Raw genomic sequence first — 11,005 nt, 5'->3', positions numbered from 1 at the left:
CCTACTCTTCCCCCTAGCAGTCACCATACCCATTCAGATTAGGAGTTCAAAATTTTGTAATGCTCATTATCAGGACTACCTAGCAAGTTGGTGGAAAGTTTTAAAAAATGGTAAACAACACAGCAGAATGTGACTCCATCCAGAGGCACAAGACATACGTTACGTACCGGAGGTGAGGAAAGAAAGGCATAGAGGGAACAAGCACGGTGTTTGTCACTCCACAACAAAAGCCATGATATTCCAGTTGAAACCATCATTCATATTTTGAGACAATCTTGTTATGGTTCCTTTACACAGCCTATACATTCTCAGCAAAATGAGTTTACAAATCGAGTTAATGCCCTGTGCAACGGATTCCCAGAATCTGAAGCTTTTTTTTTTTCTGTTGCCTTTTGAAAACAACATGTCTTCAAGAAAAGTCTGGCAGTGTAAGAACAGGTTGTAAAGGCAAAAACTATCAGATACGCTTAGTATTAAGCACCTAAACATTGCCTGTCTTTAAAAGATAAGAATTAAAATGGTGCTTAGAAAGATGGGAGTGACTTTGTACCTCCTTTTTGGAGCAATAATTAAGGAACAGAAATCTGAGAGTTTAACCAACAACTTGTAATCCAGTGTACTAATCCCCACAGCATGTATCCATCTGCTGTCTCTTGATCTTTTCTCAGACTGTTAAGGCCTTATGTCTGAGACTGCTCCATTTGTACCACACCTGAAGTGCAGTACATCTTCCACTCCAATCTTGCGCGCTCCAGGAACACACATCATGAGTATAACCATGACAGTAACACTAATAATTTGGGAATCAGTTGTGTTAGTAGCATGTATGCCAGGGATGATAAGAGATCTCCAAGTGCCAAACCCCAAGGAATATGAAGTCTGCTCTCTCCTCCCAGAGCTCCATGCCCACCCCAGGCAGGACCATGACTTTACCTGTCACCAGTTGGATTGTAAACTCTCTGAGCAACAACCCATGGCTATGTCTCCACTGAAGATTTCCAGGTGTAGGTGATCACCATTACTCTGCTATCTGACCCACACCTGGGCAATGCCTCCACCCTCTCTCTACCTCCTTACACCTTGGAAACGGAGATGGACCTTATTACTCAGATGAGTGTACCTTACACCTTGGAAACGGAGATGGACCACTACCTTATTACTCAACTGAGTGTCACTACCTTTGGGAAACCCTCCTGACCACAGGGACCACACAGGACAAGGAGACGAGACAAAACTCGTTAGGAGACAAAAGGAAAACTAGGGAAAATGTGGGCCCGTTGTTGAATGAGACAGGTGCTGTGGTGACGGATGATGCAGAGAAGGCGGAGTTGCTAAATGCCTTCTTTGCTTCTGTCTTCACTGTTCGGGCCAGTCCTTGTGAGACCCCGACTTTGCAGGTAACAGAGAAAGTCTGGGGGAAACAAGACTATCCCTTGGTTGACAAGGAGCACGTTAAAGATCAGTTAGATAAATTGGATATACATAAATCCATGGGGCCTGATGGGATGCACCCTCGGGTGCTGAGGGAGCTGGGGGAAGTCATTGCTGGGCCTCTCTCCATTATCTTTGAAAGGTCCTGGAGGACAGGTGAGGTGCCTGAGGACTGGAGGATAGCCAATGTCACTCCAGTCTTCAAAAAGGGCAGGAAGGATGACCCGGGAAACTACAGGCCGGTCAGCCTCACCTCCATCCCTGGGAAGATGATGGAGCAGCTTGTTCTGGGAGTCATCTCAAAGCACCTGGATGAAAAGAAGATTATCAGAAGTAGTCAACATGGATTCACCAAGGGGAAGTCATGTCTGACTAATCTGATAGCCTTCTATGACAAAGTAACTAGATGGGTGGATGAGGGGAGGGCAGTGGATGTTGTCTACCTTGACTTTGGCAAGGCTTTCGACACTGTCTCCCACATCATCCTCACAGGAAAGCTTAGGAAGTGTGGCTTAGATGAATGGACAGTGAGGTGGATTGAGAACTGGCTTACAGATAGAGCTCAGAGGGTTGTGGTTAGTGGCGCAGAGTCTAGTTGGAGGTTAGTAACAAGTGGTGTCCCTCAGGGGTCAGTACTGGGCCCAGTTTTGTTCAACATATTCATCAATGATCTGGATGAAGGGATAGAGTGTACCATCAGCAAGTTTGCTGATGACACAAAACTGGGAGGAGTGGCTGACACGCCAGAAGGCTGTGCTGCCTTACAGCGTGACCTCGCCAGGCTGGAGAGTTGGGCAGAAAGAAACCTTATGAAGTTCAACAAGGGTAAGTGTAGGGTACTGCACCTGGGGAGGAATAACCCCATGCACCAGTACAGGTTGGGGGCTGACCTCCTGGAGAGCAGCTCTGTGGAGAGGGACCTGGGAGTCCTGGTGGACAACAGGATGACCATGAGCCAGCAATGTGCCCTGGCGGCCAAGAAGGCGAATGGCATCCTGGGGTGCATCAAGAAGAGTGTGGCCAGCAGGTCGAGGGAGGTCATCCTCCCCCTCTACTCTGCCCTGGTGAGACCGCATCTGGAGTACTGTGTCCAGTTCTGGGCTCCCCAGTTCAAGAAAGACAGGGAACTGCTGGAGAGGGTCCAGCAAAGGGCAACAAAGATGATTAGGGGACTGGAGCACCTTTCTTATGAGGAAAGGCTGAGGGACTTGGGTCTCTTTAGTCTAGAGAAAAGAAGATTGAGGGGGGATCTTATTAATACATACAAATACTTAATGGGAGGATGCCAGGGGGATGGGAGTAGTCTTTTTTTCAGTGGCGCCCAGTGATAGGACGAGGGGTAATGGGCATAAACTTGAACATAGGAAGTTCCATCTTAACATGAGAAGGAACTTCTTTACTTTGAGGGTAGTGGAGCACTGGAACAGGCTGCCCAAAACTCATCCTCTGCCCCGATGGCTCCTGCAGGATATGGGGGGCAGATGATCCCACTGTTGGTCAAGGGCTGTGGATCCCACTGAGAAACATCCAACACACTCCATACATAGTCACTGGGGTTCTGGATGACCCTCTAGAATTGCTATCAAGTTCAACTAGCAGGTAATTATTTATGCTAACAAAATATGTTGATAATGGCAAATATTTAATAAGTAACAATAAATTAAAAAATATATATAGACAGAGAAAAAATTGGAAAGCTCAGAGTTAGACAGCCCAAGATCCATTTTCGATGTTCTAAATTTGTGTCCCACAGCTGAAAAGAGCCACTTCCACTACCCTAGCTTCTCCTTGTAATACAACAAATCTAAGTTAAAAACTACAGTGCTGGGATTGCTTGTGAACAAGGCTGTGTAACTGAAAAAAGAAGCGGAATATATGAATATATTACAAGCAGCTTCCTAAGCCCTAAAAATGAAGGGAGATGGAGGAAAGAGGGGGAGTACAGCAGTTGTGACTTCTGCATGCAGAAGGAACATCTGGAAAACCAGGCTGGAGGAATTAAAAAACACAACAGCTCTAGATAATACTGATAGGAAATGCAGGTCAAATTGCAGGGATATGATTAAGGACAGCAGAATGTTCCTGTAACAATTAAGGGATGTGCAAACAACAAAAAAAAAAGCTTTGGCTAAGGAGTGCACCATCCTGGAGGAAAAAAAAAAGTTTTATGTGGGAGCTTTTTCAGCCCCAGCCACAACACTGTTGTAGCAAGCAAAAGCACATCAGGTGCAAGTCCACATCCCGCTCACAAGCAACTAGAGACCATCTCCAGCTGCCAAGCAAACAAAGGATGTGGGACTGCCATGGAATAAGATGAAGAGTCGAGCGGTGTGGATTTTATTCCCAGCTCTGCCACAGATTTCCTGCACAACCTGAGGCCAACAGGTTAGTCCCTCTGTGGCCGTTTCCTCTTTCAACTCTTATCTAAACATTAAAAGGAACAAGAAGTTTGTGGCAGCTCTATAGCACAACAGATTGCTTTCAGAGAAAAAAAACAAAACAAAAAAAACCCAACCCTGTGCCTTATCCCACCCCCTTCCACATTAAACTTATCTCAAACATCTCCCAAGACACAGTACGGCCACAACCTGCTCACACCCAGTACCAGTCTTTCTGCCAAGCCCAAGGGACTGGCAGTACCCCACCAGAGGGTTCGCTGCCATCCCGCAGGAGCAAATCCCACTCCCTGCCTCTCCCAGGGCTGGGACACGCTCTAAGGGCACGGCAGGCTCTTCTGAGCTTCTGCCTCTTCCGTTTGTGGTTGTCCATAACCTTCAGCAGCAGCAGCAGTCCCCATGTAAGCTGTACAAACACCGCACAACGAAAACAATGACCTGACCATGACCTGATCCTGACCATGATTTCTAAACCAGTTAACGTTTTCCTACGACAAACGCACCGAGGAGCTAAACTTCAAGGGACAAAACGTCCGCGACTCGCGTGTAAGATTGTGGTGATTGCATACAATTAGAGAGACATCCTTCTTTTCTGTGCTTATTCATTCTGGGCACTGGGCTCATTTCAAGGGCTATCACACAGACCTTACTCACCGCATTTTTCAGTTTCTCCCCTACAACAACATAAGAGAGCAGAAACAAGAGATACGCCTTATCAGTTAAAGTAATGGCACTGTTGGAGATGCAGTGGTCTGGGGATATCAGCAAGACATGGCTTGCAGGGAGGTAATATCCTCTTTCAGCATACCCAGCACTGCTGGAAAAATGAACATGTTTTGAGACACACAAGTCCCCTGCAGGTCTGAAAGAAAAGCAGAAGCAAAAACGGGTTTTTTACACAAGTGCAGAAGTCCTTGCCAGATGCCTGCCCGATCCTCTTTACAGTATTAGTTGGTCTAATGGAAGAGTATCGCCTTTCGAACTCTGTTTCTCATTTGTTAAAGCCACTATGGCACTTGACATACGCTATGATGGGGATGAATTTAAGACCTTTCCAATTGTATTTCCTTCGCCCTGCCATTTCATGCCCCAGGGAAACAAATAAAAGTGTCAAACTTGCATGTTAATCACACTGAAACAACTTTAATTTACTCTGATGTATAAAATCTCCCAGATTTTTCAAAGGAGAGGTGCTATCATATGCTTACTTGTTTTGTTCCACTTCACTAAACAGACACTCTCCCTTATGCTAGATGAAAAGTTTAGCAATGGCAAATGTCAATTTTAAATGATTTGATCTGAAAGCTCCATCAGCTCCCGTTTCGGCTAGGCTGCGGGGGAAGAGAAGGCTAGCAATGTAGCCTCTTGCTTCGCAAAAGAAACCATCCATGCCAACACCCACGCTAGCGTCTTCCTCAAAGACATAGACCAAAAGAGACCAAAGACCGGGTTGTCCCGTGCAAGCGTCACGGTCTCTCGGCATATACAAATGCCACGAATCCTTGCTGATAGACATGCTGATCGGCTCCTCTGCCCCAGCTTCATCTTGGAGACTGAAAAATAACTGTCACCAGGCATGCATTACAGGGTCCGGACTGATTAGGCACCCCCGCAGAACCAAGCGGTTTGTTTCTAACCCATGTAACAGAGTCAGTGCCATCTGCTGACCAACAGGCTCTTCAACGCCGTGTGTTTCCCAAGCAGAAACGCAGAGCTCCCGTGCCTGGCTCTGAAGTTTTGGATCCTCAGAGGCCGTATGTTACTAAGCAGAACACCAGGGGAGAGGATTAGTGGGGGTTTTGACATTTATCCAGCTGCATGAGGGCAACCACTGTCTCTCTTCTCACACATACCCCCCTCTGTAGACCCTTCGCCCTGACGGGGAAGGGGGCAGCGGAAGGGCAGTGTGGAGGGCACAAGGCAGGAGCTCGCCAGCCCGGCACGGGTATCCCCCAACACAAAGAGGGAGTGTGGAGCCAGCAAGCCCATTCCCACCCATGGCAAACCCCAGGGAGGAAGTGGAAGGCAGCTGGAACAAAGGTTGTCTTTATCATCTTGGGCAGGCATGAGCGTGGGGAGCCACAGAGGCAGCTGGACCTCGGCCACAGCTGTGGGACACCCCCCCTTTTGCAATGACACCCCACGGGAAGCTTTCAGCTCCACAGTTTGGGGTTGCTCCTACACGGACCTGCCTCACTAAACCCCTCACGCCCTGGGAGGACACTCCACAGGACAAGCAGAAGGCACTAGGAGCTTAACCCTTGCAGGCAAAACAACTCAGGAGACTGAGGAGACACCCAGCTACCCCTGAAGAGAGGCTGTGCACCCCTCTGAAGGAGATGTGGTTAATCAGAAGCAGCCAGCATCAGAGGCAGGTGGCAAGAGGACAAATCCACCCAGCTCTCCAGCCCCCGCGCTTCCCGCTCTCCAAGCGACGTTCACAGGATCTTCAGGCAGGACAAGCCCAAAAGCCCAGGCTGACCCCCTGCTTGTGGGTGGAAGCCAGCAGGTCCTGCTGCAGCCGGTCTCACCGCAGCAATTAGCAATGCAGCTAATCGTACTTTGCTCCCTTCTTTTGGAAGCAGGCTTAGCAGAGCAGCTTCTGCACATGACCTCCAAAAGAAACGTGAGGGAGCTGCCCTACCGGCACGAGTGCCACGCTCCCTGAAGGCAGGGGGCTGGGGGAAGGAACCCCACCTCCCAGAGATACAGACCCACCTTCCTCTGCCCCCCGCCGTCGTGTTTTCCCTTGCTGGGGGGGAAAGAAGCTCCAGCCATGCAAAGTGGCCGCTTGTCCTGCCGACCGAGCAGCTTGCCCATGCTGGCTGGCACACCTGACTCCACCAACAGAGGCATTTGTCAAAGGTGGCTGTGTAGCTGGCCAAACGCCGTGCTTCTTTCCCTGGCTGGGTATCAAACCTTTTGGAATCCTCCTTTTTCTGGGAAGTCATGTCTTCGGGGCTTTTTCTGTCATTTTAGGGTTTGTTTTTTTGAAGGAGCACCGTGTGCACTATGGCAGTCCAGTCACTCATCTTGAAGCCCTATGAGCAACCACCTAGCCTAGGTGATTAATTCATTTTATTACGGCACGTTGACGCACTATGGTCTCTTATGCCTAAACTTCCCACCACAGAAGGAATCTATAGGCAATGTGCCAGTGAATAAAATCAAGCCCAAAGCATGACTGACCTAGCGGGTTTTTTTTTAAACTAGAATAGTCTAAACTTAAAACAACTACTTATTCAAAGAAAAATACATAGGACAGATAAATATATATGTATGTACACACACATAAGTAGGATTTGCAAAACGAGCAACTGTTTGCCACAACACTTGTCACTGTTGAGATTTACACAATTATTTAGACTGATCCTTACTCCTACTGAATTATTGCCCTCTTCTCTCTAATTTCCAAAATGACTTATTAACCAGCTGTTAGTTTTATCAGCTGTTACGACATATAAACAAACAAATTATAAAGTAAGTATGGAGAACGATTAAAAGGAATGAAGAAGCGCACTTATGCATAGTGTATTCAAATTCAGCTGTCATTCACCCAGTCTATTCCTTTAATGGCTTTTTCTTCTCACTTCTCTTTGCTGACATTTACATTAAAAGGTGCAGTATCTTTCAAGTTCCATTTTGAACGAATGTTCCTTGTAATGAGCAACACAGGCTTGAAAGCGTGTTTTCTGAAACGCAGTGAAAAGGTAGTTTTAATGAAGAGAAATGAGAAAACTGGAGAGAAGAAGTGAATCGTTTTGCAATCTGAATTAATGCCTATTTGGAAAAGGCTCAACTGAGGAAGGAGATGTAAGACTTTTGGCAATGCGAATTCTAATTATTTCAAGTCTTGGCAGTAATTTTATCAAATAGTATCAATTTCATTAAAAGGTGCACTGGTAATCATCTACATAAGGCCTCCAGAGGGGAAAATATACCAATAATTGTATAATTATGTTATCATTGCTCTTATGATGGACCACATTAAATACCACAAAGAGGAGCACTGCTTTTTACTTTCTCTAGATATTTAGTTCAGTACTTTTTCCTAGAAGATTACAGCAATAAACAAGACTTTCAGATTAATAAGCACATTCGCCAAATTTTGCAGAAAAGACACAGCTATCTTTACGTCCATATTACTTTGTATTCTCTTTTCCTTCACTGAAAGAACTGACAGATTCGTGAGAAAAATGCTGGTTTTAGTAATAAGATAGCTAAAATATTTATATAGCTCTTTTACTGAAATACAAGTCATTGCATCACATGTCATGCATCCACATGGCAGCACACAGATCCGTTTAAGAAGCAGGTTTTGGAGTATTTCCATATTTGTCCATATAAATTAACTTTACCTATTCAGTGATGTTTAATAAGCCAGCAGTAAGTTAGATTTCCTTCGTCTAGCTAGTGCACAAATTTTGCTGCTACTTAGGATGCTGTTAAAAAATTCTTGTAAAAGTGATGTCTTATAGACAATACCAAATCTAATAAACACATTTTTAATTTTAATTAGAGCGGTATCTTTGCACATGCCTTCTGAAACTGTGACTAGGACAACTTGTGGAGGATTCATCGGCAGGTTCTTCAGAACCTCCTAGGGTGAACAAATCTCACCTCAGGTAATCACGCTAACACCCAGCAAGATCTGTCACTGATGTTGTCTTGGAAGTATCTTGAACACAGAGACTTAGATATTTTTCTGACAATCCAGTTTCATTTCCCCAGTCATCTTCTGGCAAGGAGATATAGAACTCCACCATTTAACTTAATCTCCAATGTTGGCAGAAGCCCCTCTTAAACATTTTGCTTGCAAATAGTTTACTAATAGCCCTATCATAAATTGCATATACATGGCATATATATAGGTAGCTGCTGATTGAAAAAGTGGTCATCCTTCCTGCCCCAGGAGAGATACACAAAAGGCATCACACTGTGAGCGCCGTCTCAGTACCCGCCTAAGCAGGGAATCCCATTTCAGCATCGCTTCTGATGGCACCTAGTTTATGGGAGGAGATCAGAAATAACAGGGTTTACTTCAGCTCCTTCCATTTGACCCCTTTTATTGTGCTGCATACCTCAAATCCTAGGTATGATAGTATTAGCATTACTGCAAAGTCAGCAATTTTATGTATAATACCTGGAAGTCAGACGTGCTATGGAATAGGAAACTTCAACAGCTTGTGTTACAATGAACGCTTCTGGAAGGAAGCTTTTATTTTGTTGAAGATAACGTAATTTCTTTTCAAAGTTAAAAAGTTGTGCTCATCCAGGCCTAGAAAGCACTTCCATGCCGTATAAAATAGAAAACAAAGAGTTAGGCAGCAAAAGTAAAGGGAAGAATCTGGCAGTCGCTGAGCAGCAGAAAATGAATGCCTCAGTACCAGGTCCTAGTGCAGAAGAGCATCTAAGGCATACGAACAGAACCACTTCAGGTAAAAATACCCCATTAAACTGCATATTTAATTTAATGCTACATTAAAAGTAAAAACGTAGCATTTTTATAATGCACTTTTTTCCTTTCAAAGAGTAAAACCATTCAACAGTAATTTTGAAAACAGAACAACATGAATTTAAACATCCAACTCCTCCAATAGTTAAAAAAAAAAAAAAAGGCAAAAGAATTATTCAAGCCGTAAATTTGCTGCCAACATTTTAAAGATAATCGAACTACCAAAGTCAGAGAAGTCAGCCACTGAGCACCTCTAGGCAGGTTGTGCTTCAACAATAAACCAGCCTTTGGCATCTGGAGTTTCCGAGCAGGTGCACAGAAAATATTTTCTTTATTTCAGTTCATTCAGTACAACTCAATTAAGCAACAAGTCCGTTCAAAGAGGAGCTACTGATCAGGAGTTGAAAAAAGCCATGAATGTTTCCTTCCATGGCCATTCTAAGAATAAAAAGAGGATGAGATGGACTAGTTCTGAAATTTTTACAGCGCAGTGATTAGAAACCACTGGTTTTGACTACAGATAGGCCTTTCAGACATTAATTCTTTATTTCAAAACATTTCTCAATGAGTTCTTCTTCTGAACTGGCTGGCTTCTATGTGGTGCTATTTATCTAACGGAAGAACATTTCAGAATTCTCGTTTCCTTCATTGTAATCGATGCAAATCATCAGTAAAAAATCAATTATCTAATACAAGAAATGTCAACACTTTCTATTTTCATACTAAAACATACACATGAAGAATCAGAATAAGTGTATATATAACAAGCTACATAATTGCTTAAATACAGGCAGAGTGATTAATCAAAGTAAGTATAACATTAAGTGCAAAGGCTATATTTAATTAAAACTCTATCTCAATGGTAATAAAGGAGGTTAAACCTTTCTTTACAAAATGATTAAGTACAAATGCAAAACAGTTAAAATGAGGCTTACTGTTAGCTGATTTAAATCATGATTAAAATGAGATTTACAATGCTTTGAATCAAACTGAAGCACACAGCACACGGGGAGATGACTATTTTGTGAAACCTGGGAGTGCTACATTTCTTATCTGGCGTCAGATGTCAATTTTACACATGGTATCTGGAGGAAACGCAAACAAGTTGGAGAAGGCTGGGAAGAACAAGAGGAGGAGGAGTTACGGAAGATGCACCAAAAGAAAAAGATGAAAAAGGTTTATCGTAGAGAACAGAAGTCAAAGATGTTATATTCATTGTCAATGTGTAAAATGTTACTAGAAAGAGGATGGTGATCAGCAGTTCACTGTATCTACGAAAGCAGGGGAGGAAATAAAGGATGGAATTAAGCAACCAGCACGGGAGATTAGGTTAGGAATCAGGAGAAGCTTTTGACCTTTAACTACTAGTTATGTGCTAGAAAAAATGGGTGGTAGACTCTGCCCCACGAGTCTGCGGTACAGCAGGTTACACCAAAGTCCACCTGGGGAGATCTGCTCCCTCTGACCCCGGGGGGAGAGCAGGGGACAGACCAGAAGACCTCTGCAGGTCTCCTCCAGCCTTACTCTTAGAGTTATGTGGGAGGGCGGCAGGTGAATGCGTGAGAAAGTCAGACTTCATTCAGCAAAGAATGAAGTTTCCAGTCCTGAGGGCTGCAGACAAAACCTTCAACCCGTGACTTCAGTGCAGCCATTAACTCCTGAACAAAAAACAGATTAAGAGAGCCAAGTGCACGTTTTTAATCTGATGATACCCTTCAGCAGG

At 44.4% G+C, this 11,005-nt stretch overlaps 1 protein-coding gene across 1 annotated transcript in view; it reads right to left on the bottom strand.

Annotated features, from left to right (window-relative positions):
• The window catches only part of KIT (v-kit Hardy-Zuckerman 4 feline sarcoma viral oncogene homolog), a 46,218-nt gene extending 39,440 nt beyond the window's left edge, over nt 1–6,778 (bottom strand). The window contains exon 1 of the mRNA XM_009885030.1: nt 6,676–6,778. Coding sequence (XP_009883332.1) covers nt 6,676–6,778 — 103 coding nt within the window. The remainder of the gene's footprint in view (nt 1–6,675) is intronic.
• Nucleotides 6,779–11,005: the final 4,227 nt, after the last annotated feature.

Source organism: Charadrius vociferus, unplaced genomic scaffold (genome assembly GCF_000708025.1).
Source record: "Charadrius vociferus isolate BGI_N301 unplaced genomic scaffold, ASM70802v2 scaffold134, whole genome shotgun sequence".
NCBI classification, from domain to species: Eukaryota; Metazoa; Chordata; class Aves; order Charadriiformes; family Charadriidae; genus Charadrius; species Charadrius vociferus.
The sequence above is the reverse complement of the archived record's forward strand: the minus strand, read 5'-3'. Positions and strand labels throughout refer to the sequence as shown.